This window comes from Eurytemora carolleeae, unplaced genomic scaffold, assembly GCF_000591075.1.
Source record: "Eurytemora carolleeae unplaced genomic scaffold, Eaff_2.0 scaffold90, whole genome shotgun sequence".
NCBI lineage: Eukaryota > Metazoa > Arthropoda > Copepoda > Calanoida > Temoridae > Eurytemora > Eurytemora carolleeae.
Genome location: NW_019396120.1, coordinates 437,117 through 464,663, shown reverse-complemented (window position 1 = coordinate 464,663; position 27,547 = coordinate 437,117). Strand labels below are relative to the sequence as shown.

Below are 27,547 nucleotides of genomic sequence, written 5' to 3'. Positions count from 1 at the left end.
TTATATTAATAATGAAAACTTGAAATAATTTCAGGGTGTTTAATTCATATAAAGTAATATTCAAAATTATTATAAGATTAAGTAATTTTTATCTTAGAAAACGGCCAGTTTATCTACCAAGTGAGTCTAAATTAACCCTTTTCAGTTCATTTTTCGCATTATTATTTTGGTTCGCAGTGATATAAAATTTTTTGGAAATTAATTTTTTTCTTTATCAAACCTTCGAGGTACAGAGAAATAAGTCCAAAAACTTTAAAGCACGATGATTACTTTATAGCACGTTAATAATAAAATTCACCATGAAGTGAGTAAGAATGATTAGTACACAATAGTTTCATAAAATCTATGTTAGAATTGTAATATTTTAGAGAAATGAAATTGATTATTGTATTTGTGTTTCAAGGTAAGCTGGATCCAATCCAAGAACAAAATAAAATTTATTTTATTATTTTTTTAATGATTTCTATTTTAGCTCTGGTTCTCATAGTTGCAGCGCTAAGTAAGACATTAAAATTTAGATATTTCACTCACATGCAAATAAAACAAGATTTTTTAGAAATTAGATACTGCTATTAAACAATAGTCGTAAATGTAAAATTAATATTTTAAAAAAAACTTTTCTTACACTGTAATTTTAAATTTTAAAAGTTGAAAATAATTTTTTTTTTAACTTTTAGAGTAAAAAAGAACTAAGTTAAGTTTTTTTAGAATCCAATGAAACTGGTCAACAATTAGAGCCGAAAGGGAAAAACATGCCTGCAATCATGAGACCTAAGAATGTGCCGAAAGAGAAAAACACAAAGAATGAGCCTAAACATTTAGGACCGAAAGAGAAAAGCACTAAGAAGGAGCCTAAACATTTGGGACCGAAAGAGAAAAACACTAAGAATGAGCCTAAACATTTAGGACCGAAAGATAAAAACACTAAGAATGAGCCTAAACATTTAGGACCGAAAGTGAAAAACTCTAAGAATGAGCCTAAACATTTAGGACCGAAAAAGAAAAACACTAAGAAGGAGTCTAAACATTTAGGACCGAAAGAGAAAAACTCTAAGAGTGAGCCTAAACATTTAGGACCGAAAGAGAAAAACACTAAGAATGAGCCTAAACATTTAGGACTGAAAGAGAAAAACACTAAGAATGGGCCTAAACATTTAGGACCGAAAAAGAAAAACTTCAAGAATGAGTCTAAACAAGGAATGAAAGTGAAAACCCCTAAGAATGAGCCTAAACAATTAGGACTGAAAGGGGAAAACCTTAAGAATGAGCATAAACTATTAGGACCGATAGGAAAAACCCCAAAGAATGAGTCTAAACAATTAGGACTAAAAGGGAAAAATCCTAAAAATGAGCTTAAACAATTAGGACCAAAAGGGAAAACCCTAAAGAATGAGCCTAAACATGGACTGAAAGTGAAAACCCCTAACAATGACCCTAAACAATTAGGACCGAAAGAGAAAAACTCTAAAAATGAGCATAAACAATTAGGATCGAAAGGGAAAACACCTAAGAATGAGTCTGACCAATTAGGACCGAAAGGAAAAAAGATAACTGCAATCATGAGCCCTAAGAATGAGCCTAAACTGCTGGCAATTGGTGAGTTGAAATCGAAAACTAAATATTGATAAATAAAAACTAATTTTGTTAATTTAGGAGCAAAAAAGAAGAAAAACAATTGTAAGTTAAGTTCTTTATAATACGTTTCTCTTGCAAAAAAAACCTATAAATTGGATTTTCAGTTTTCCGCAGTAAATCCGCAGTTTCTCTTACTCCGGAGGAAAAGATTGTGCAGAGTTTCTGGAAAACAATTGAAAAATTGCCTTGTAAAGAGGTAAATATTCAGATTTAGAAAATAAAAATATTAAAGGGACTGTATGCGTAATTTCAAATGAACCCCATGCAAAGGTGACAATGTTCGATTTACAATGACAACCATGTTTTCTGACTCGGAAAGTGTTTATTTCTGTGAGTTTCTCTGTTGCTTCTTATAAACAAGAATATGCACAAGTCACTTTCGCAGATAATTAACCCGCAAATGTAAATAAACAGTTTTAAGAAACCAATACATTAATATCTAATTCATACTTGATCAGAAAAAGTTTTCAAGGATACCGTTGTAAATTGTACATTGCCATTTTTGCATGGAGGGTCACTTGAAATTAAGCTTACAGTCCCTTTAATATTACTTTGTTTTGTTAAATTTTGGTTTAAATTGAATTTTAAATCTTACATTAACATATATGTAGAAATGATTTATTTAGCTAAGGTAATCGCAGATGATTGAGTGCATTTGAAAATATTCATGAAATCAGGATTATAATGCAAGGAAAGTTATTTCAGAGGTGTACGCTTTTGTACTGCAGTGTACTGTCTCTGGCGGTAATGTAAAAGACGGATGTCGAAGCCTGACATGGTATCCATCTTTCACATAAAAAATCAATGAACTATTCTGTTGATAGGAAACTATTATGTGAATTATCAAAATTATCAAAATTTAATGCTTTTAACCTCCTCGGATACTAAACGAACACTGATATCTTTATTCTTGTTTACAAATTCAGCCCTGAGATAACTGGTTTCAATATGTACGCAGAATATATGCAACAGCAATTCACTTTCCTTGCTATTCCTTGCATGAAATAGTATATTTTGTTTCAGGGGTGCGGAACTTTTCATGAAGATTACAAAGATTCTTTTGATCAAGTCGTCAAGCTCTTTGCTAGTCTGGAAAATTCTACAAAAGTTGAAAATGATTTAGACACATTCATTTCAATTTTTCAAGAACTTTTAACAAAAATACTGGAAAATGAGAAATTGAAGGTAATTGTATTAAATTTTCCCATTGATAGATAGATAGATAGATAGATAGATAGATAGATAGATAGATAGATAGATAGATAGATAGATAGATAGATAGATAGATAGATAGATAGATATATAGATAGATAGATAGATATAGATAGATAGATAGATAGATAGATAGATAGATAGATAGATAGATGTGTATTAAAGACAACCTTGTTTAGGTTAACGAAAGACTGGTTAAAGCTGCATTTCTCAATGCTATGTATATGAGGTGAGTCAAATTAAAGTCTTTGGTTAGAAATTCCAACAACTGATTAATTAACTAATCAGTTGTACTGAGCCATGATACTATAGTACAACTTTAACACATAATACAGCTATGATCGTTTTTGAAAACAATCGATTTTTAAAAAACGATTTGCGACCGGTTTTTTACAATTGTTTTTTGAAAGCGATCGCTTTTGATTGTTTTAAAAAAAATTTCTTATTGACAATCACGTTAAAGATCGTTAACGAAGGGTCGTCGTTAACTATCGTTAACGAAGGGTTGTCGTTAACGATCGTTAACGAAACGACGAACTTTATAATAACGGTCGTTTTTGGAAAAACGATCGCTTTTGAAGAAAAAAATTAGATGCAACTTTATTGAATGTCGTCTTACATGAAGTTGTGGGGGATAAGTACAGATGCCCTTCAGTTCGGTTTCCTCTCTTTGTTAACGATCGTTAACGAAACGACGATTTTTATTAAAACGATTGTTTTGAAAACGACCATTTTTAAAAAACGAACTTTTAAAAAACGATCGTTTCGTTTTCGATTTTTCGTCGTCGTTTTCATAACGACACGATCGTTTTTCGAAAAAATGAAAACGTTTACATCCCTAAATGTGAGTATCTTAAATAGTTGAATCATTGCAGATCGTAAACCCAGGATTAATTTTTGAATTAGTATAGTCATTTTGAATTTGAAGCACGCAAGTACAGAATATCCCTAGAAGTCTGATTTAATTTGTTTGATTGTTAATTCCTCTAACTAATCAAACAGTTGCAGCATCTTGAAATTTAAAATATTCATAATATTTTCACCACAATTGGAAATAAATGATAGATATTATTGGATAACTGAACTTTAAAAATAAGAAAAAAAGTTTGATATGCCCAATTTCCATTTTATTCCTAATTTTTAATAATAATTAGTAATTTATGTGAAACCAGATGTATTTTTATTCACATTTGATTGTCGATAATATTATTTGATAGAATACTATTATATTTTATATTTGATAGAATACTATTATATTTTATAAATCGATAAAGAAAATATTGAAACAAATATATAAATGAATAATGGAACTGAGTTCTACTTTAATAATTCCTTTCTCTTTGCAACCCGATGCTGAATATCTTTGATGAACTAGGAATTCTATTAGATTAAATAGTTTGAAATATTTAAGGTTTTCACATGCATTAGATTTACAAAATCCCTGTTTTTTGACAGGACTAGGGTTTGCAGCGAACGAAACGTAATTTTCGTTCCTATTTCGCAAACAAATAAATAAAGAGAAAACGAAGCAAAATTTCGCGAAACAAATTTTCGCCAAAAATATATCACGAAAATTGCGCATTAATTTTTCGCGAAATTTTAGCATTTGTTCGCAAAACAGATTGAAGCAAAATTTTGCAAAAAAAGACGAAAATTTTCATATTTTTTGCGAGCGAATGAAATGCGAAAAAATGTGAAATTTTTTGCAAATAACACCAAATTTTCGCGAAACAAAGTTCTTTGTTCACTGGAAGCCCAAGACTAGACCTTAAGTCCTTTGAATCATGTTTCTAGCAATAATATCTGCACAAAGCTATGTTTTAGACCTGACTCTGAGCATGTAGACATGGCTGAAATATTTCCAGCTCTCAAAACTGTAAATATCAAAAAGGGAACTGGATTCAGAGGTTAGAGACAATTTGCTCATTTAAAATGTGGAAAATTATGATACAATGAAAACATCAAAAAAAGTAGAGTAGGAATTTAAACCAAAAATTAGTGTATTTTATATTGTTACAGAGCAAATTGTATTAACAGTAACTTACTAAATCACCTTTTAAGATAATTGGGTCTGTTTACACTGCACAATTGGTGTCTCTAATGTTTTAGGACTATTTAAATTAATAATTTGAGTTTAGAAGTCGTCTTCCTATGCTAGAGTTTAACTGAGCGCTGCAGCTTAAATACGCTAATCGAGCACCGCACCTGAAGACATTTGAATGATGTTCATTAAATTCTCGTATTTAACTTAAAAGGCGCCATAAGTCTATTTAAGTAAATAAATGAATAAATATATTAGCCTACCAACATGGAGAAACACCCTGGGAGAAATTACCTAAAACCCCATCTAGAGTAAAAGGTAAAAGGAAGATTTTTTTCAAAAGTGTAAAAAAAGTTTAAAGAAAAATTATAAAAAAAGTATGTAAGATAAAGTCTAAAATACAATGCCTAATCTCTATACCACGATTTTCGCACAATGCATATTTTCAACCTAATAATTTATTTCTCCTAGATCCCGAAAGCAAAATGGATTACTTCAGGCAATCTTTTAGTTCTTAAATTAGTTTTTTTTATAATGGGAATTAAAGCGTAATAACAAGTTACCTTCCATGCATATACAATCGTACCTTTGAGGCCTTAAAGGGAGAGACCGGCTAGACATGGTAGTTGAGCTAGAAGTGCCGTATTGTAGAAAAAAACTTTATGAAACTATTGTGTACTTTATCATTCTTACTCACTTCATCGCGAATTTCATAATGAACGTGCAAGTAATCGTCGTACCATTATGTTAAATTAGCTGGACATTATAGCACGTGTGTCATAAAGTTTTAACGGTTCTCGGATTTTCTCCAAAAAATTTAGGATATTTTCAAAACATTTTTTATCAATTGAAGTGAAAATAAAATTAAGATCAACTTTATATTTTGACTTCTGCTTTGTTTCAAAGCTTAATTGATCTAGAAATAATACAATTACACAAACGTTTTATAAATTACCTATAACACTATTATTTTGGCACAGCGTGTTAAAAAGTTTTTGGACTTAAATTTTCTCTATATCTTGAAGTTGAAGGTTCTCGCCTTTTTAGATAATATTTTGTCCCTCGCTAAAGCTCGGGACAAAATTAAATCTTAAAAGGCTTGAACCTTCTTGATCAAAATAACAGTTTTTTAAATAGTTATTAGGATTCATTTGTTACCAATGAGACATGTTTACGGTGTTTGTAATATGTTTCCAGTTGTTTTAGTTAACAGAAGACACATTTTTACCATTATTTAATTAATAACCGGAACAAAACAAGATAAGATAAGATAAGATAAGATAACGTTTATTGCTAAAATGAATGTATCTGTATACAGATAGAGTTTACAATCACAAAATTGATGATTATATTAACAGTACAAGTATAAAGCAATTAGGTGGAAAATAGCTCTTGGCTGTTTTGATTATTTTTTCCACCTAATGTTAGTAATAATAACAAAATATTTCAATTAAATAAAATTATCTTATAGACTAAATTGCTGTTCAGGAACATATTTCTTAAAAGAAATTATCGATGAAATCCATAGTAGAACCGTAGAATCAACTATCTCATTATCATAATTTCCTTCGCTGTTTCTATTACTTTATTTGCAGATTTCTTCGAAAGTCGTCTTCACAATAAAAATAAAGAAAATCTACAGAGCGTCCCATATCATATTTGATTATCTCCAAGCTTCAACGCCAAAATACTCACATAATACTCAAAAAACCTGGTATTTTCTGCAAGAAAAGTTTGAAATAAGCCTTGTACATGTTTTTGTAATAATTCATTCTTTTTAAATTTTCTGATTTGTCCCATAAATCTTAATTTAGAGCCATAAACGATCTAATATGATGTGGGACACCCTGTAGCTCCAACAAGCGACCCAATAGCTGAAAGAATTTGTTAAAACCTGCGAGATTTTAAAATGAATTTTAAAAAATATTTTTTTTCTGAACCTGTTTGTATACATGTTACTAGTTTGTAGAATAGTAATTGTTTATCCATGTTATTTAAGATTTGTAAAATAACGGTTCTTCTTATGTTCTATGTTTTATCCATGTTATTTAAGATTTGTAAAATAACGGTTCTTCTTATGACTAAAACATCTGTTGAAATATTACAAACGACTTTACGCTCTTGTTAAAATATTGCACATCGTAAAAAATGTCTCAATGGTATTAAATGAAACCTAAAGCGTTTCTCTACAATACTACACTTTCAGCTCAACCCTTAATATCGAATACATCGAAAGAATTCATCAAATGTCGTATTCTTCACTTTCTGATAATGGAATGTTGCAGATATTTAGTTTTTTAATTAAATGATTATATGGAACTCTTTAAAACTGTTCCCGCATATTCATGGCTATTTATCTATTTTCGCAAATACTGAAATTTACGTAATATAGTATAAAACTCATTGAAAAATTGTCCAAGACGACATTTGATAAATTCTTCCGATACATTCGTTATTAAGGGTTTCACTGTATGTCTAGCCTTTTACTCCCTTTAAACATATCTAAACTGTGAAAGATATCGTTGTTTTTCTACATTATTTCATATAACCAAGAATTGCTCAAGTCATATTTGGAGATCAAAGACAAAATCAGTTTTAAATCAGACATTCTCATCTTTTAAAAGAGGGTCACTTAAAATTACGCTTATAGTCCCTTTAAGATGAATTACTAAATACTATTGTACAGGGAAGATGAAAGCTTGCATACGTTTCATGACACCTTTCATCGACAAAACTTTGGGCCTAGTTGGGCCCCCAGGCCTAGACAAAATGAACATTTTTTCTACATGCACCGACTTTTTATATACAGGTTCGATTCAATATAAATATTACATTAACCCTATTCCGGCGGGGGGGGGGGGGGTCCTTGGGACCCTCTTTGAAGGTTATTGGAGATAACTCAAAAAGTATTTTTTTTTGACAATAACACATGAACTTCACTTTAGGCTTAAAACTGTGTTTTTTATTTACTGCCTGATTCATTTGGCATACTGCCTGAATGCCTTATTTTACCTTAAACCGACTAAATCTATATTTATACGTAACCGGTCATTTTGATTTTATAGCTCTACAGAAAGCCTAAAACAAAAGGAAGCAGATTGCACAATTTTTGCGAATAAATTTTGCATAGTTTTTGCACAGATACCTTTAAAGAGAATTTGTACATTTCCTTGAATAAAATTTTATTTTTTTTTTAAAGTTTGTAAATATTTTTGCATATTTGAATTTGCCGGAGTAAAAGTTTTTCAAAAATGTATAATTTATCATGCATTTTTTTCTTAAAAACTTGAAATTGCAATAAATATTTTAAACTTTGAAAATTTGCAAACTTTTTTGCAGATTATTAAATTATAGTCAAAGGACTTTCCAAAAGTCTATCAAATGATATAAATATGAATCACTATAAGGAAAAAAGAAGAGGGGGGGTCCCTGGGACCCTCACACCCCAGACTATTTTGGATAAATTAGACGTCCGTCAGTCTGAATAGGGTTAACCATCATATATGTATACTTTGCTTATCTGTTTGTTTGTAACTGATATTCGTCAAAACGGCTGAACCGATCGTGCCCAAATTTTAAATGAGAACTCTCATGACCCCAGTAAAGGTTTGTGGATGCTCAAAATTGCAAAAAGTTGTCTCCAAAATTGTTTGATTTTTTGAAGATGGGCGCCCTGAAAGCCTAGTAAAGTAGATTGCAAGTAAGATTGAAATCTTACTTTTTTTAATCATGTAACTCCTCTTATTCTAGTGCTATTCAGAAGAACAAAAAGTTTCGAATTTCAAATATATAATTAGCTTTTTTCATACTTGTATTTAATCAAAACTAGAGGAGCTACCAGGTCACAAAGCTGTACCAGCAATTAAAACCTAAATAACGTCTTGAAATATCGTTAAAAAGGAAAAACATATTATATTAAGGAATTATTTTTTTGCATATTCTAAAATAAATTTTTTTTTTGTGAATTATGAATGTTCCTCTGTGACTGAAGAGAAATATCCATGACTGACGATATAAAATTTAATTCCTGATTTCTAATTATGTTTACAGTCCCTTTAATTTCTAATTATGTTTACAGTCCCTTTAATTTCTAATTATGTTTACAGTCCCTTTAATTTCTAATTATGTTTACAGTCCCTTAATTTGTAAATTTCAGATATTTCACAGAAAGAGACACAGAGGGACTTCCACCCATTACACCATTAAACTTGGAAAACAGACAACAGGAGTTTGAGTAAGATTTTATTCCAGATAATTTGAGTTTAAAAAGCATAATTTTTTTAAGTATCGAAAGGAATTGAGTTTTCATGCCACAAACTCACATTTATTTTCTAACCCCTTTATCTTTGCAACCTTATGGTGTAAACCTTTGATATTTTAAACTTAGACGATTTGATCTATCAGAATTAATAGTTTGAAATATCTAAGGTCTTGGAAAACGGGTTGCAAAGTTATAGGAATTGTAAAATCAGAGTTTGTGGCAAAAACTCAAATCCTGACCAAACCAAATAAAATCTGAAGTTTGAACTTTCATGTTGTGAATCTTGGGATTTATTTCTCTACGATATCCCGTGATGATCATGCCCTGCAGGGACAACCTTAATTAAGGGAATACGAATGTATCCTCAAATTTAAAAGTGCTCACATTGGATATTGATATCAAACGATTAACATTAACGATACTCCACATAAAAGTTTCAAATTCTGAACATACTAAAATATATATAGATTTTTGAAAGAATAATTTTTCCATTTTTTAAATAATATTTTAATGTTTTTTATTATTCAATAAAAATACACGTAATTAGGATGTTATTCAGCTTAAACTACTGTTGTTTGAATTATTGATTTTTTGAACTATTGGTCGTTACAACTATTGCACGTGCAGTAGTTCAAACGATAACATCCTGTGCTCATTTTAACCATTTCATGTTTATTTGAACTATTGTTCATTTTAACTAGTGTTCATTTGAAATATTGTTCATTTGAACTATTAAAAAATAATTCAAATTAACCAAAAAAGTCCAAATAAATTGATATATATAGTTCAAGTGGGCAAAAAAATAGTTCAAATAAACAAAAAATAGTTCAAATGAATAAAAAGATGCATTTTTTTGTTCATTTGAACTATTTTTATGTCCATGTGAAATATTCTTTTGACCATAACTTTTATGGGATGATTTTTGAATTTTTTATTAAAAAAATAGTATTGTGCAAAGGAGGAAATAATATGTTGAATGAATTACAGGAAATGACGTCATTTTCAGTAGTAAAAATAAACAATTAGTTTAAACAATTAATAGTTCAAATGATCATAGTTCAAATACCAGCAGTTCAAATGCGTTTTGTACATGTAAGTGACAAAGGATGGGTCCACCGTAATTCGTACTTGCGTCTTTTTCAGAACATTTTATTCAATAACAAAAGAAACAGATCCCACAGATCAACTGCATAAATTTAGTAGGTAAACTATTTATTCTGATAATTAACTTAATGTTTAGTAGGTACACTATTTATTCTGATAATTTACTTAATGTTTAGTAGGTAAACTATGTACGTATTCTGATAATTAACTTAATGTTTAGTAGGCACACTATCTATTCTAAAAATTTACTTAATGTTTAGCAGGCAAACTATTTATTCTGATAATTAACTTAATGTTTAGTAGGTACACTATGTATTCTGATAATTAACTTAATGTTTAGTAGGTAAACTATTTATTCTGATAATTAACTTAATGTTTAGTAGGCAAACTATTTATTCTGATAATTAACCTAATGAAAAAGTCCGGGGATAAAAAAAAGTAGGCGGGAATAAGAAAAGTAATGAAAAAGAAAAAAGTAGGAAAAGTATGGGGGATAGGAAAAGGTAGGGGGGGACAGAAATAGGTGGGGGGTATCGGAAAAAGGAAAGGTAGGGGGATAGGAAAAGGTGGGGGAATAGATATAGGTGAGGGAGGATAGGAAAAGGGGGATAGGAAAAAGGAAAGGTAGGGGGATAGGAAAAGAGGGGGGAGGAAAAGTCAGGAGGAAATAGGAAAGGTAGGGGAATAGGAACATATTTTCAAGCTTCTAAAGAACTTGTTTAAGGAACATAAATAAACATCAATCAGTAAACAATACCATTCTAAATCCTTCTCTGCTCAGGAATGACTTTTTTTACACTGTTTTGTTGCTGTTCCTTCTCCAGATGATACGTCGAGTTTAATAATATGTTTACTATACAATTTTTTGCCATAATCACGCTTGCAATTATATGTTTGCCATAAGTGACAAATGCCATAAATTACACTTGCCATATGTTAGAATTGCCTTGCAATTTATACTTAGCTAAATATGAAACTGAGCTGTCACAAGCAAATGTTTAACGATCAAACACTTTCCAAATTTGGTTTTAAAAAGAGTTTATTTTCAGTAATAAGCCTACTTGTACTCTATCTCAGGACACACGTAAGTTTAAATATCTAACTTTTCAAGAGACAGTAGAATATATTTTATATATTTATATTTCTTCTTCTCTTTCTTCTTATTATTCTTTCATACATCTTTCAATCATATAATGGCTAATTTTGAAAAAAGGGATGTTCTTGTAATTAACCATTTTTACAAGGAGGAATACAGTAGAACTTAAATGTATGCTCAATTGACATTCCATATAAAGAGATGCATAAAGGATTCACAACACTGAAAAATATGTATAAACCCAAATTTTACAGAATTATAAGATTCTTCTAGTTTTAAGAGACAACAATGAAATGGAATAATTATACACGACGTCACAAGTGGCAAATATAACATGGAGCACAAAATTTCTCGCATAAGTTGAGATATTTTCCAAGATTAAATAATATAGAGTAAAAAAGAAAATAAAGAACACATAAAATTGCACTTATTTTACTGTAAGATAAGCACTTTATTTAAAAATATCTTTATTATTAATAATTTTTTCGGACACAAAAACTAAGTTGACACTTGTGACGTAAGAATACAGCTGTACTGAGAGTGAACAAATTCTACGCTGCTATCTATTGTACTAGAATCTATTTAGAACTAAACACTTTTGAAAGCCAGAAAAAAAATTTCACCCACATGATTGATTAGATAACCCTTGTGTAGGGATGTAAACGTTTTCATTTGTCAGAAAAACGATCGTTTCATTATGATAATGACAACGAAAAATCGAAAACGAAATGATCGTTTTTTTAGTTAGTTAGTTTTTTAAAAATGGTCGTTTTTAAAACGATCGTTTTTCAAAGCGCTCGTTTTTCAAAACGATTGTTTTTATAAAATTCGTCGTTTTGTTAACGATCGTTAAGGACAACCCCTTCATTAACGATCGTTAACGAAAAGAGGAAACTGATTTGAAGGGCATCTGTACTTATCATTGAGTAGTTTTTAAGAAAATATCAAGTTTTAACTCCCCCACAACTGTTAAACTTCATGTAAGACGACATTCAATAAAGTTGCATGTACTTTTTTTCCAAAAACAACCGTTTTGATAAAGTTTGTCGTTTTGTTAAGGATCGTTAATGACAAACCTTCGTTAACAACAACCTTTTGTTAACGACCCTTCGTTAACGATCGTTAACGACGACCCTTCGTTAACAATCGTTAACATAATTGTCAATAAAAAAAATTTCAAAAACGATCGTTTTTTTTAAAAAAACAATCGTATAAAAATGGTCGCAAATCGTTTTAATAAAAATGATCGTTTTCAAAAACGATCGCTACTCGTTTTCTAAAAGTTCAAAACGAGTGGGTCGTTTTAAAAATGATCGTTTTTTCTGAAAACGAGACCAATGATTAACAACCCTACCCTTGTGTGCCCCTAGCTTATAATTGAAGGTCCCTTAAATTACTTTAAAAATCTTTAAAGTATGTTTGTAAGCCAAAATTTACGTTATAAATAGCAAATATCAAGAATGTTAAAAATTATAATTTTGTTTAAAGGTGACAGAATTGAAGAATACGAACAAAGTTGTGACAGGTATCACTAATAAAGTTGAGAATGCATCTAAGATCTATAAAAAAAACATATATAACATATATAAATAACATACTAACTAACCTGCTGGGCTAATTAGAGCACCTATTCATTACCGCATAGTGCTTAAGTTCAGCGGACTAAACGAGCATATATATCCATAGATACAGTGTTTCGTCCTATTAGGACTCAGCCATCACTCAATTAATCAGTTTTTGATTTTTGCAGTTGGTGAGGCTTGAAATCCCTGTGTATATATGTTATATATATTTATATATATATATATATAAATATATATATGTAACAGAAAAGAATTTCTATATAGATATGCAAAATATATATTTGTTAAAACAAATTCGAAATATAAAGAAGACGATTCTGTGTGGTTTGAATGCCGCTGTATATTTCGAGATATATAAATCCTTTTCTGGAGTTTGCAGTTGAACACATTCAGCCCACGTTCCTTCCTACCCCCCCTTCTTTCGACGCGACCTACAGGTCCTTAGTCAGATTGAAACAGTTGAGATGTTAACAGCCCGTCTCAGGGAGCAACCTGGCTCCTTCATGATGGTGATACAGATACTCAGCTAGCAACAGGCGATGCTTACATCCAGCCCAATGATGTTCCAAGAGTTTCAAAATTATCATGTCAACATAGAGGAGACATGTAATCCCTCAAACCCGAAAATGATAAACCTGAGAACTCTCCCCCCTAATCCGAAGCCTGGGGTGAGCGGAAACCTGTTGTTCCAGTTCCTGTTGATCTGCACCACCAACATGAAGCTCTACAACCACTCATATTCGTCAATAACTCCTTTTTTATTATTTAACCAACCAATTTGAATCCTTATTGGAAAAAAAATTTAAAAACATTTTTCGTTTTTCATTTTTCATTTTACTTTAAATAAATGTTAAGAAATATCCTTATCGATCTCTTTTATTTTACTAAACTGACTATTCAGTCAACAATATTTTTATAAATAATTTGAAATGTACAACCTGGCATTGCCCTGGTTTTTATAGGAAAATCTATATATTTTGAATATCTGAAAGTCAAACATGAAATTAGCTTTTCACGTAAAATCCAAACTAGCGAAGCTGCTATATAGGTAAGAATGTTGCCCCTTTAATGTCGAATAAACATTACATTCTCTTTATGTGGTCATGGTTATACTCAACAAAATATCGGATCAATCCCTTTAATGTAGTTTTCTAGTAAACTAGTGGAAGCTGGAGACAGCTGTGAAAAATATGGAGATTATTGTATGGATCATCATAACTATGGACATGATTTAATGAGGCAAGGAACCAAGTTCTTGCCAAAAACTCTGATTTTCTAATCCTTATATCTTTGCCTCCCAATGTTGTAGACCTTCGATTTTTCAAACTATAAATTCTGTCCAATCAATCAGGGTGCAAAAATATAGGGTTGGCAAATTTGAGTGGCAAGAACTTATTCATTTTCAACATTTTGGATTATTTTATTATTGGCACATGCTGCATCAGTAGAATGAGTAGTTTCATCCCATTTGAGCCTTTTGAGTTAAAAGCAAAGAGTATACATGCTTTGCAAACAGTACTTCATTTGAATAAAAAATATTTGTCTAATGTACAATTACCGGGTATACAATAATATTCTGAATATTTCTTATACAAATGGATGACCCGTCTGCAAAGCATGCATAATCATATGGTAGGGCAGGCTGCGTCAGTTGTATCTCCCTTCTATTCCATACTTCCTTGGTTTAAAGATTTGTTGTAAATGTTTACATTTGCAGTATATAGCACAACAACTAATTCAAGAGTTTCCTGAGATGAGATTTTAAAAGCTTAAACCCGAGCAAAACCCAGTCTTTGTGTCTGCTTAGACTCAAGTAAAGCTCAAGTCAAGAGCCGGGTTTTGGATTGCCTTGAGTTTAGTAAAAACCAACCATCTAGGGTTTTTCCCTCTTTCAGGCTCGAGTCTTCAGCAGCTGATGATCGTAAATTTCATAAAATCTTTTATATTTGTACATTTAAAATCTCGAGAATTATTTGTGGTGTCAAATTTTATTAAATATTTAAAATAAACATACTCTGAAAATAATGTATCTACATAAAGTTTGAATTTTCAAAATTTACATCTCCTTGTCACAGCTGATCTAACAACATTCTGTCTGCTACAGAGAGAAAGCTTGCTTAACAGTCTCTCATTGGTCGAATCAGAACCAATCCTGACTTGGGTTCTATCTAAACCCGAGTTTGGGTTTTACTCGGGTTTAAGCTTTTAAAATCTCATCTTAGTGATGAGATTTTAAAGCTTAAACCTTGAAAATCCGTTAAAAAATTGTTCTTTTTTGTTGCAAAATACACTTTGAATGTCAAGATTCAAGATTACATAGGCCACATATGTGTAATAGTACTCCTGCAAGAAGTTGACAGAAAAAAACAAAATGGATGTTTTACACTTTTTTTAGAGTTAAAAGCACTTTCTTTATTTTTAACTCTGTGATTATTGGTTTTCATTTGTGAACATCATTTTTAGTTATGATTGCAAGGGTGGTGACAGAGCAGGACTTCTTCTCGATAGTGCAGGTTTTAATATGAAACTTATTTGTTTTGTGACGTTATTAACAAGATTTAAAGAAATATATCATAGTACACAAACCTTTCTTTAGGTTTAAAAATTAAAAAAAAAGATTCACAGTTTTGTGAAAGAATTGTGGTTATGTCGAAAATTAGAGTTCAATTTTATTTTTTATTCACCATATTTATATTTAAATTAAAAAATGTTTTTTTTTTCAGTTTCTGCAAGAGATCCTATATTCTACAGGTATGATTAAAAGAGAATATTTTGATTAAGTCAATCTAATTGTTGTTGTCCAATTCCCCTGCGGATTTTTTTATATATAATTAACATTTGTTTGAAAAGAGATTTATTAGTTTAATATTAAAAGTATAGAAGAAAGAAGGCGACAATTATTTAACTGTTCATTTTTTATAACTTTATTTATTATAAATTCATTTTCTTTTAAACAAAATTCATCAATTTGTGGAAAAAGGAAGACGACATTTAAGCAATATCTTGTAACATTTGATTTAGTTCCAAATATAGTTTTTAAAAGTGGCTTAAAAACAGCTTATTTAGTCAAATGGACCTGTGTACAATGTACAATGTACAGTTTTACGGGTCTCACTGTACATAAATATACATGTTAGGTGGCACTACACAGTGGACGACAAATACGAGAATTTCTTGGTAACACAAAAGAAGATTAATTAAAAAAAATAGAATTATAAATTTTTTATAAATTCTAGAGGGCACAGCCCCCATATAAGAAGAGTGAAATTGTTCCCCCCGAAGGTAAATACTTAAAACTTTGATTTTACTTTTTTACTTTAAAAACTTAAATCTATTGAATTTTAATGCTAGACTATTTAAAGAGAGACGAGTCATGAAAGGGTGTAAAGATAGGTATCGCTTTTGTTAACGAGCAAAATTTTAGTGAACGTTATTGTTGGTCAAAAAACATTACTAAGAATGGACGAACGAAATTAGATCAATCATTCAGAGAAACCAAACAATTTTAAATTCAAACCTAATTTCCCAAATATTTTCGATAACATTCGATTTAAATTCAGAATCATCGTTGACATTTGTTTTGAAGAATGTAAAAGATTTCGCTATAAAAATACCAATAACAAGTTTTAATAACAGTTTTAAAAACAAAAATTCTAGGAATCACTTTGCTGAATGTCGAGCTTCAATCCAGATGTAAAAATCCAAATCAGGTCTGTACGTTTTTAAATGGATCGACAGCAAATATAATTTCAAGTGATCCTCCATTTACACATTCACAATTCGGGTTTCTTTAAACCTTTATTTAAGCAATGGTGATATTTTTTTACTTTAATTGCGATTCATTCGAAAATTGATTTTTGGATTAATGCTGCAAAGAAGAAAGAAGGAATTTTTCAGAATTTAGCACTTTTTCATTATGAAAAACGACACTATCTTCCTCATTGTTCCTCAGTTAAAGGATTAAAGGGTAGCATATTGAATTTGATATGCTAGTCTATAATTGGAGGGAACTTGAAATTATGTCCAACAGTCTCTTTATTTTGAAAATTTTTATAATAATTTTAAAATGTCTAAGGTTGAAACCTATTGGGAGATGAAAGATACCAAATACCAACTCAATCATATGCCATTCCAATTCAATATCAGGTCAAAAAAGAAATTAATATATATAATTTGCTTGTCTGTCTGTTTGATTGTTTGTAACTGATAAACTCCAAAATGGCTGAAAATACGCTAATTTGAAAAGAAAAATCCATCAAAATAGTTAAAAACTAAAACGTTTACAGGATAGGGGAAGCAAAGCGCTCTAAGAGCCTTGTACTTTAGAAAAGATTTTGAGGTGGCTCGGACGAGAAAGGAGGAAAATGTGGTTTGGACGAAAAAGATCTCCTCATATGAATAGGGATCTCTATACATTTTTGTTTAGGTTACAGAACAGCAAAAACCTTGTAAAAAAAGTTATGTTTAGAGTCTACCTTGTCAAAGAAAAATTTATGTAAGCTTTTTTTGAATCTTTAATATTAAAGGTATTGTAAGCAAAATTTTGATCGACTGAATACCATTTTTGTCTTTATTCGAGCAAAAACGTGAAAAATCTTGTCATTTTTCTATTCTTGTAATTTCTTTCATTGTCTCTGCTAAATAAATCCATAAGTAAATTTTAAAGAGAAAAGTAGAAACTAAGGATATCTCACATATGCCCATAGAAAGGTTTAAAGGGTCCAGCAAACATGTCACTTTTGAAATGATGGGTTCCTTTTAATTATGTCTACAGTGCCTTTAAGTTGAAGTTTCCCCACAGATAAGGACACAATGTAAGTAGTATATAATAAGGAGATTTACAGGGTATTCTTGACCTTTTGATTAGTTGACTATCTATCTATCATAAGTATAAAAACAGGTGACGAAATCCGAATGTTAGAAAAGACGACCTAACATCATCATGCGATGACTCATGCAAGGTCGTGTTTTCTAGCATTGGGGTTTTGATCAACTCTGAAATAAGATAAACTAATCAGAGGTTAAGAATACCCTGTAAATCCCCTTTTATATGTCCTCAAATATTTTTCATACCATTTTAATAATATTTCAACTTCTATTAACTGGGAGGATCTCTTAATCTTTGTAGAATTTGTAAAATTTGTAGATCTGACAACAAGTACTACTTTGAGCTGGATAGATTTGTACACAGTTTAACAGGAAATCAAGAAGAGAATATTGTCAGGTTTGACAATCAGAGTTCACTAATCTGGAGGGTATGTTTATAAACATAATCAATTTTTAACTTTTTTATAAATCAGACAACCGCCCAATTCACCTGGTTTGTAACTTTTAAGATGTCATGAAAAACATTAAAATTGAATAGACTAATTTTTTATTTTCCACCACAAATTAACAAAATATAATATAACACTGATATTATCAGTTAAAATACTGATATAATCTAAAAAAAACACTGAGAGAATCTCATAAAACTGATAGAATCTCATAAAACTTTGATTGAATTTCATAAACATTGATTGAATCTCCGAGAGCTTTGATAGAAACTCATAAAACTTTTAAAGAATCTTATAAAACATCGACAGAATCTCATGAAACATTGATACTATCTTAAAAAATTATAGAATCTGTTAAAGCCTTAATAGAATCTACTAAATTTTTAATTTTTAGAACAGAGACGAATGTGGTTGGCCAGACAGCCTGGTTTTGCCAAAAGGTCCACCAAACCGACTGCCTGAAGACTATAGGTGAAGATTTATAGTTTTGTGAATGTTAAGTTTTGAATCCCACTGTTAGGTCATTCTTACATGCAACCCTCTTTAACCGCCCTTCCTTCTTAATCCCTATTGTCTCCCTTTATATNTCAATGCTTATAAATCTCACAAATAACTTCTGGTTAACAAGTTACCATGTGTAATGGCCTAATTGTTAGCAGTTAGTAAATATCTCAGACTATCCTTAATTCAAAAAATAAACATGGAACAGACAATTTCGAAAATCAAGAACCTGTCCAGTGCAGTGGGCCCATGGCAAAAGGTCTAGAGGTGCCTAAGAATTAAGACTTAAAGAGTGTTCGCGAAAAATAAAAGGGGGTATAGGCTTAATGCAATAAAAAGTGCTTTTGATCACTACTAATCTTACTTCTATCTGTTGCGTCTATAAGGAGAAAATTGTTAAAAACGACTCACACCGAAGAACGCAGCGTCCATACAAATTCGGAAAGATGCAACATTCAACTCGGATCGTAAACAAATCAATTTAATTAAAAAAAAGTCATTCATCTCTACACATTTGTAAACAGTAATATTTCAAAATATTTTTGATTTTTTTTTAATAATTTTCGCTGGGGCTGGATTTACGAACATTCCTGGAAAATAAGAAAATGTTGTCTTCATTATCAAAAATCCTCGTAACAGGAATAAATGTTTTCAAAAGTAACTCTCAGATCATGAAAAATACAAAATATTATGAAATATCAACTATTTACAATTGAGTTGAAAAATAATCGATGACTATTCTTTGTAATATCTGAATGATTTGTTTGAAATTAAATTGATTTGTTTACGATCCGAGTTGAATGTTGCATCTTTCTGAATTAGTTGGACACTACGTTCTTCGGTATTAGTCCTTTTAACAATTTTCTTCTTTTAGACGTAACAGAAAGAAGTAAAATTAGTAGCAATCAAATGGGCTTATTTTTGTATTTATCAATAAACTCAAATCTGATGACATCTTTCAAAACCATTAATGTCCAATTTTCTTTAAAGTTTAAATTAGTTCAAATTCCTCGTTAATATACAATACAAATGTCAAACATTTAAAAATAAATAGAAAGATATAATTTCCTTTATTTACTTGATATATTCCTTCTCAGGGTTGTTGTGTTTGTGAGTGAAGTGACAAATGATGCAGTTGATGAAGGATCTACTAATGAGCCTGTCATGTAAACTTTATTATTGATTGTTCATCTATCAAAATATCAAAATCTTTTGAATTATGATCATAACTTACAATATATATTTTCTTTGAGTATAAAGCTCCTATTTAAAGTGTATCTATATTATATAATGTCTGCAAGAATGCTCCTTCAACTTTGATGCACTTCCAATCCCATACTCATTCTTACCTATAGCTGTAGCAACAGCAGTTTCCTGGTATTTATTTTGAACTTCCTTCTAAATAAGAGCTGAGAATTATTGGAATTAGGATTTTTGGTTATTCAAACTGAAAAAAAGGAATATTAGATGAATATTAAGATACCTACAGGATAAAAATTTGTTTTACACTTAACTGAATTGAAATATTTCTTACATTTGGCTGTAGGCTATGTGGACCAAAGCAGGGAACAATGGACGAAAGACCAAATGGCTGGCCATTACAAAGAAATTGGGAAGGAGTGAGCATGCTGGATGTAATCTTAAACAAAGATGGGTTAATATTTTTTTTATTATTTCATTCAACAAACACTTTCATTTAAAAAAACTGCATTAGGTGTATGTACTATATATGTATGTATGCAACACATGTTTAATTTGATCTAACATGTGTTGAATGTGATTGAACATGTGCTGAATGTTATTTAATGTATGTATATGAAATCTGTATCCTTATTAACTTGTTAAACAAATATTAATCAAAAGGCATTAATTTTTACCATTTAAACATCTTTTTTACTCCACATGACAAGAAAGGTGGATGGCTAAATATCCCATTGTTCTCCTTTAACTAAATATCGATAAATAGCCGACCATGGTGCTGAATTAAGTCCTTTTACAATAAATGTCCTGTTCTAACGTTCCTTCAATGTTTACCTAACATTTTAAGGCTAGCTTGTGTAACCGCTAAACTACTTCTAAATATGAATATTGATGATTATATATTTATCATATATTACAGTTCTTTTGGAAAAATATCTACCATTGTGCAAATTCTCAACCGAGGCTTGAATCCGACTATTTGTGAGGATGCAAGTTTCAAATCACCAGTGGTGACACAAACAACTACTGTTACCCCGGTCCTTTCATATATATCTGAACCCTCAGTAACACAAACAACTACTGTTACCCCGGTCCTTTCATATATATCTGAACCCTCAGTAACACAAACAACCACTGTTGCCCCAGTCCTTTCCTACATACCTGAACCAGCAACTTCAACCGTTCCAACCCTACCAGGGACCAGATTGAATGAATTACCATGAAGAAGTAGTTGAACCACATATTTTCAACATTAGTTGAACTATGTCTATTGTCTTTGTGGTTTAACTATGTCTCGCTATCAATTGAATCTGGTCATAGAGACAGTGACTTTATCTCCAATTGGTCCAAGCACTTCTGAATTAACATCTGTGCCAGGCGGATTAAAGTTTTGCAAAGACACTTTCTGCTTTTTATTATCAGCTTCGCCAATAGGAAAAAATTTGAATTAATTGAACTTCAGTTCATTTCTAAACACCTGCAAGTTGCAAATGCAACAACACTGAAATTTTAATATTCAATACTCAACTTTTTTACAGATACCTATCAAGGTGCAATAGAGTAAGTATGTTTTAATATGCTAAAATGTCAAATATGTAACATTAATTTCTGCAGATTTTGTAAGCAGCATAATATGTATGTGATAAGTCATTGGAATTTTTATAGCATAAATTTTCTTCTCCCAGAAATAACAAAAGCAAGGTAAGATAATTTTAAAATTTATTTTAGTATTGTCCATATAAACTTTAATGTGTGCCTTTATAATAATTTGTTTGATGTGCGTAATGTTAAAACTAAGGTTCAGGTTTCTGACAACACGCAAGTTATCATGTACCTACGTTGTTCGCAACATATATTTCTAACATATTTTGTTTACGTATTACTGTTAAGTGTGATTAAGCTTGTAAATTAAAGCTTAGAAAAAATACAAAAATCATTTTGTCTTCAAAAGAACCCATGCAGCAGCTCCAGAAAGGGTGCAGCTTTTACCTGAGTCCAAGGAACTATAAACAGGAACGCCCAACTCAGATATACGCAAATTGTGTACTGTACACAGTACAATTGTGTACCCTGTGCCCCCACAGAAGTTGAAAGGTAAGGACTATAACAGCTCTAATGTGATGTTACAATACAACAAAAAACAAGTTAATATATCAAGTTAGAGCGAATACTTATGATTTTTGGCTTTCTGGTCAATATGGAAAATACAATAGCAATATATTCTTATTCCACCCCTTGGGCCCTTTTCCCTTAAAAAAGATGCATTGCCCCTGAATTCTTTGTTTTGATCTCCTCCCACTGCAGTACACAGATTTGACGCATGAGATATGGCGGTTCCTGGTCTATATATTTCTTGCCTGAGTCTTTGCTTTTTCAAACAGCAGTCATGATGCTTCTGGTAGCCGTCCTGATGCATCTGGTATCAGTTGTGATGCTTCTGGTAGCCGTCCTGATGCATCTGGTAGCAGTTATGATGCTTCTGGTAGCCGTCCTGATACATCTGGTAGCAGTCATGATGCATCTGATAGTAGTCCTGATGCTTCTGGGTAGCAGTCCTGACGCTTCTGGGTAGCAGTCCTGATGCTTCTTGTAACAGTCCTGATGCTTCAGTTTAGCAGTACTGATGCTTCTGGCAGCAGTCCTGATGCTTCAGGGTATTAGTCCTAATGCTTCTGGTAACAGTCCTGATGCTTCTGGTAGCAGTCCTAAAGCTTCTGGTAGCAGTCCTGATGCTTCTTGTAGCAGACCTGATGCTTCTGGTAGCAGTCCTGGTGCTTCTGGTAGCAGTCCTGATGCTTCTTGAAGCAGCCCTGACGCTTCTGGTAGCATTCCTGATACTTCTTGTAGCAGCCCTGACGCTTCTGGTAGCAGCCCTGATGCTTCTGGTAGCAGTCCTGAAGCTTCTGGTAGCAGATTCATGATGCTTCAGATAGTAGTGCTGATGCTTCTGGTAGCAGTCCTGATGCTTCTGGTAACAATCCTGATGCTTCAGGGTAGCAGTACTGAAGCTTCTGGTAGCAGTCCTGTTGCTTCTGGTAGCAGAGTCATAATACTTTAGATAGTAGTGCTGATGCTTCTGGTAGCAGAGTCATAATGCTTTAGACAGTAGTGCTGATGCTTCTGGTAGCAGTTATGATGCTTCAGGGTAGTAGTGCTGATGCTTCTGGTAGCAGTCATGATGCTTCTTGTAGCACTCCTGGTGCTTCTGGTAACAGTCCTGGTGCTTCAGGGTAGTAGTACTGATGCTTCTGGTAGCAGTTCTGGTGCTTCTGGTATCAGTCTTGATGCTTCTGGTAGCAGTCATGATGCTACTGGTAGCAGAGTCATGATGCTTCAGATAGTAGTGCTGATGCTTCTGGTAGCAGTCAAAATGCTTCTGGTAGCAGGATACTGATGCTTTTGGTAGGAGTCCTGATGCTTCTGGCAGCAGTCCTGGTGCTTCTGGTAGCAGGATACTGATATGCTTCTGAGTTATTATTTTAGTTTTAGCTTTTTAGCAAAAGGATTTGGACTGGCATATCTTTCTATCCTTGTATTACAGATTATTACAGTTACTTGAACGATTATAACAATTGATAATAATCTTTTTTGTTTGTTTATTTTCTTGTGGTTTTTAACATCAATTTTGATGGTTATTATATCCTTACCAACTCACAAGAGTCAAGCTAGACCGAAATATACTTTTAATAAATGAGGAACTAACATCTACTTTTGGTACATCACCATAAACGAATTTTAATTCAATTTAAAAAGTGTTTAAATTATACAATCAGATTGGACATGGTTGTATCGTACATATCCTTAAACATATTTTCCCGCTATATTAATGTCTGAGAATTAATGTGTACTTTACTAATTACGGATTGGTTTTGAATTACATAATTTCGCGTAACTATGTCTTAAATACACAAAACTAGTTTGCCTTTCATATACATAATTAGCACATAATTTTGTGTAATGCTCCTCCATAAGTGAAAGAAAGTGTTATGCGTAATTATGACTGGAAACTCTACCCACTTTCCTGATTTTTAACATTATTTTCAAGCAATTTCCGACCTACCATTCATTTACTAATTATTCCAATATTATTAAGAATGTGTTCTATACCTTCGTTCTTTTTTTGGAACGATGGCTGGGATTGTTCTTGATAGTTCCGTTCATTCTCATGAAAGAAATATCGTTCCCAAGGAACGACGCCTAGCCCTACACGTTATGACCATTCATTTATCTTACAATTTTAACATTTTCATCGTTCTTAAATTGGCAAAAATTTAGCATGACTTCCATGAATGAAACAGTGTCAGAGAATCTATTCTTATGAAATGTCGTCTTATGAAGACCTAACTGTGACCAAACTTTTGGTTTAAATTATGAATAGTCAGCAAAGGTAAATGGTTAACATCATATAGAGAGGAAGGAAAACAATTTTATTCACTTTTACATATCAAATTTAATTTAATTTACATTAACATTTGAATTTATGAATCTTTTATTTAATTTCTTTTTCACCCTAACAAGTTGTTATTATAGAAATTTCAGCACTTTTCCTTGAAAGGTACTATCCATTGCATTACATTTTTGGTTGCTCCGTTAGTCTATGCCTTTCTGGTGAAATATATTGAAAATGGATTTTTATCAGTGTAGGTTTTGGACCAGATCGAATGTTGCATAAACTTTACTTTCTCCTTCTCTCTAATTCACAGTGAACCTCTTCCTGGAATAGAGAACTTGGATGATGTTGGTATGGGTTGAGGGGCTGGTTGGGAGAAAAGTTGGGTTAAGTGAGGTCACATGGTGTCAAGTCAACCCAACCTAACACTGACAGAATTTACAATTATGCAGATGTTGGTATGGGTTGAGGGGCTGGGTGGGAGAAAAGTTGGGTTGAGTGAGATCACATGGTGTCAAGTCAACCCAACCTAACACTGACAGAATTTATAAAATTTTGCACCCACTCCCTTTACCCTTTAACGGGTGCCATTGTGAATCAGGCGTTCCATTCTATACACTGAGGTTCACTTGCATTATGTTATGTAGACAATCATTTTAAATATAGAAAATCTATTTTTTAGGGAACTGATGAACTTAAATGAACTGATAATGTGGGAGCATACTGAAATGTGGGAGGATAATAACATGTATATTTTTTTTTAACACTTTCAGAAAGAATCATATTTAAAATATGCTATTAAATAAATTGGTCTAAAATTATTTAATAATGTATTTTTCAGAGATTTCAGACTTTGGTGTCCTGAAATTATCATTGCTCAAAGGGGAGGTAGCTATTTTTGTCTTCCAAAATGAAAATTTATTTTCTATCAGGATTAGGGTTTCCTTTGAAATTCCGGGTTAAGGTTTACATACGAAAATGATCTGACATTTTCTTTCATTTTCTTTATGGAAAATGTTCCGGAAAATTCCAATTTACGGAAAAATTGTTCTAGAATTTTTCGGGAAAAGGTTATGGTAAAATGTTCAAGACATCTTGAAATTATACAAAAGATAAAAAGATGTATACAATAACCTATTCTGAACACATGTATGTAGTTTTGTACAGCAGACAAATATTTCTTATTCAAATGAAGTACTGTCTGCAAAGAATATGTATCATAGATAAAGGAAACAAAGAGGTAAAGCTTACCTCAGATGTACACAACCGACATTCCTTTAAATTAATTAATAGAGAGGTCGGTTGTGTACATTACTAAATGTTTACACTGTACACTTGTAAAACTCGTATTTCTTGGGGGGTTGTTAAATGTAGAAAATTAAATATTTGTATAGATAATTAGATAGACACTAGATATGGATTGTAAACACAGGATTGTATACTGCAGTACATTGCTGTTCAGTTGTTTGTTTACGTTAATAAAAGTATGATCAAATATTGCATCGTGAAAAAATGCACGAACAATTCTTCTTTTAAAAATGCGAGTTTTTTCAAAATACCAAAAAATTAAGCATGGCTTGGTTGTATTCGAAGAAAAATGAAATGATAATACATTTCTTTTTTTCACATCAGATGTATTGACTTATTGAATATACTGTTGGTTTTTCATGGCTGAGTATTTAATAAACACTTTTCTTGCCCCCCACCCTCTAGAAAAATTTCCTTTAGATAAAGAGCCACAATCTAAAAAATTCTCAATTCCATAAAATCCCCCCTAGAAATATGATCACTCCATATATGTACAGTGTTAGTTACGTAAACGTATCATGATGATATACACAACCAACCTCTCTATTAATTAATTAATAGGGAGGTCGGTTGTGTTCATTTGAAGTAAGCTTTACCTCTTCGTTTCCTTACTCTTTGATATGTATAATCATGTGGGATTGGTTCGATAGATTATTTTGACCAGGTCGATTATTTTGACAAAAAAAATTCGACGTTTTAAAATGCAAAATAAAATCATTTCTAACACCCTAAGGCTTACTAGGTCCATACAATTCACCAGTACAGAAATTGAGTTTTTTATAATCATTAAATATGTAACTTTGGTATAAATTTACAGTTACTACTATTCTGTGCAAAATGTCACAAATAGTTTGCAAAAATTACATATTTTTTTTTGTAAATCTAAAATTCTATGGTTGAATCATAGTCTTGGGTAAAACCATTTTTTTCTTTGTCAAAACTGAATTTGCCTTTTCAAGAGCTTTCCAAAAATGTATGTAATTTGTCATATTTATTTACTCCTAATTCCCCCCAGTGTAGTCTGGTTTAATTACTCCAGAGCTAAAAACTTTAGAATTGTGGATATTGAGATAATAATGCTTTATATCTTCTTTTTATTAAGTTCAAGATTAATCTAATCTTTAGTTTGTATTCAAGAAAAGTGTATAAAATTCCACCAATCAGAGAAGCGTATTAGAGAGCGGGAAATTTAAAATTGAAATCGGCAGAGATGGAGGGAAACGTTCTCTAATTTTGCTGTTCTTGAGAAGAAAATCATAATTGTGTACTGTGTACATTGAATACACAGATTAACGATCAGGATTAAGGATATTCCATACTAAAGTTTTCAGCTCAGCAGAGATAGGGTTAAGGCTACCAAATGAAAAGAGACAAAAAGATAATCACTTTAAATTAGGCCTTCAGTCTTTTTACATGTTTCTTTTTCAGGAGAAATTAGAGGCGACAATGCTAATTGTAAACAATCGGTAACAATTTCAACAATTTAAATTGTGCTTATAGATTTTACTGATTTTGAATTTTATTAACTACTTGATTAGGTACACCATGGAATTTATGCACTGTGTGACTCTAGGCATTCTTCAGATTTCAAACAATTTGGAAGATTAGAAAAGTTGCTAATGGATAAAATGCAATGAATAGCTGTCTGAGAAAATAAAATTAGTTTAATCACAATCTAGAAATAACTCTTAAAGAGAGAGAGAGAGAGAGTTTTTTAAATATTTAAGTATTTAAAATCATGAATATGACACTTTACACAGAAAAGAAACAAAAATAATCATAAATATTCATTAAAAAATAAAACATTACTAGTTCTTAATGATAGTTAATATAAAGTATAGAAACAAATAGAAATTAATCTTATCTCGTAATTTTTAAAAAACTTAAGTTTTATTTATCAACTTTCTGAGTTTGAAAACTTTTGCATGAAATAGCTAGCG

At 31.3% G+C, this 27,547-nt stretch overlaps 1 protein-coding gene across 2 annotated transcripts; it reads left to right on the top strand.

Annotated features, from left to right (window-relative positions):
• Positions 1-322: 322 nt before the first annotated feature.
• LOC111695519 (uncharacterized) lies at positions 323-27,281 on the top strand. 2 transcript variants are annotated; one of them, XM_023464887.1, is made up of 36 exons: positions 323-403; positions 473-499; positions 709-1,596; positions 1,654-1,677; positions 1,740-1,831; positions 2,659-2,820; positions 3,027-3,076; positions 4,672-4,754; positions 5,147-5,206; positions 5,360-5,387; positions 7,575-7,697; positions 9,045-9,122; positions 10,293-10,352; positions 11,303-11,337; positions 12,838-12,874; positions 14,088-14,171; positions 15,396-15,445; positions 15,656-15,683; positions 16,070-16,109; positions 16,169-16,214; positions 16,590-16,642; positions 17,008-17,078; positions 17,359-17,427; positions 18,079-18,187; positions 18,603-18,679; positions 19,807-19,875; positions 20,256-20,363; positions 20,829-20,956; positions 21,011-21,106; positions 21,230-21,343; positions 21,448-21,469; positions 21,524-21,610; positions 24,982-25,047; positions 25,141-25,187; positions 27,036-27,073; positions 27,146-27,281. In XM_023464887.1, exons 1-36 carry the CDS (start codon positions 373-375, stop codon positions 27,242-27,244), a joined length of 3,279 nt encoding a protein of 1,092 aa, XP_023320655.1. In that variant the 5' UTR covers positions 323-372; the 3' UTR covers positions 27,245-27,281. The 2 variants fall into 2 exon arrangements, with proteins under 2 accessions (XP_023320655.1, XP_023320654.1); XM_023464886.1 differs by having other exon boundaries at positions 20,829-21,106.
• Positions 27,282-27,547: the final 266 nt, after the last annotated feature.

Bases quoted from the DNA above. Each gene is read 5' to 3' on its own strand.
- LOC111695519 (XM_023464886.1), top strand. From the start codon at position 373: ATGAAATTGATTATTGTATTTGTGTTTCAAG. The intron at 2,821-3,026 runs GTAATTGTATTA...AACCTTGTTTAG, and splicing joins TGGAAAATGAGAAATTGAAG to GTTAACGAAAGACTGGTTAA. The intron at 14,172-15,395 runs GCAAGGAACCAA...CATCATTTTTAG, and splicing joins TATGGACATGATTTAATGAG to TTATGATTGCAAGGGTGGTG.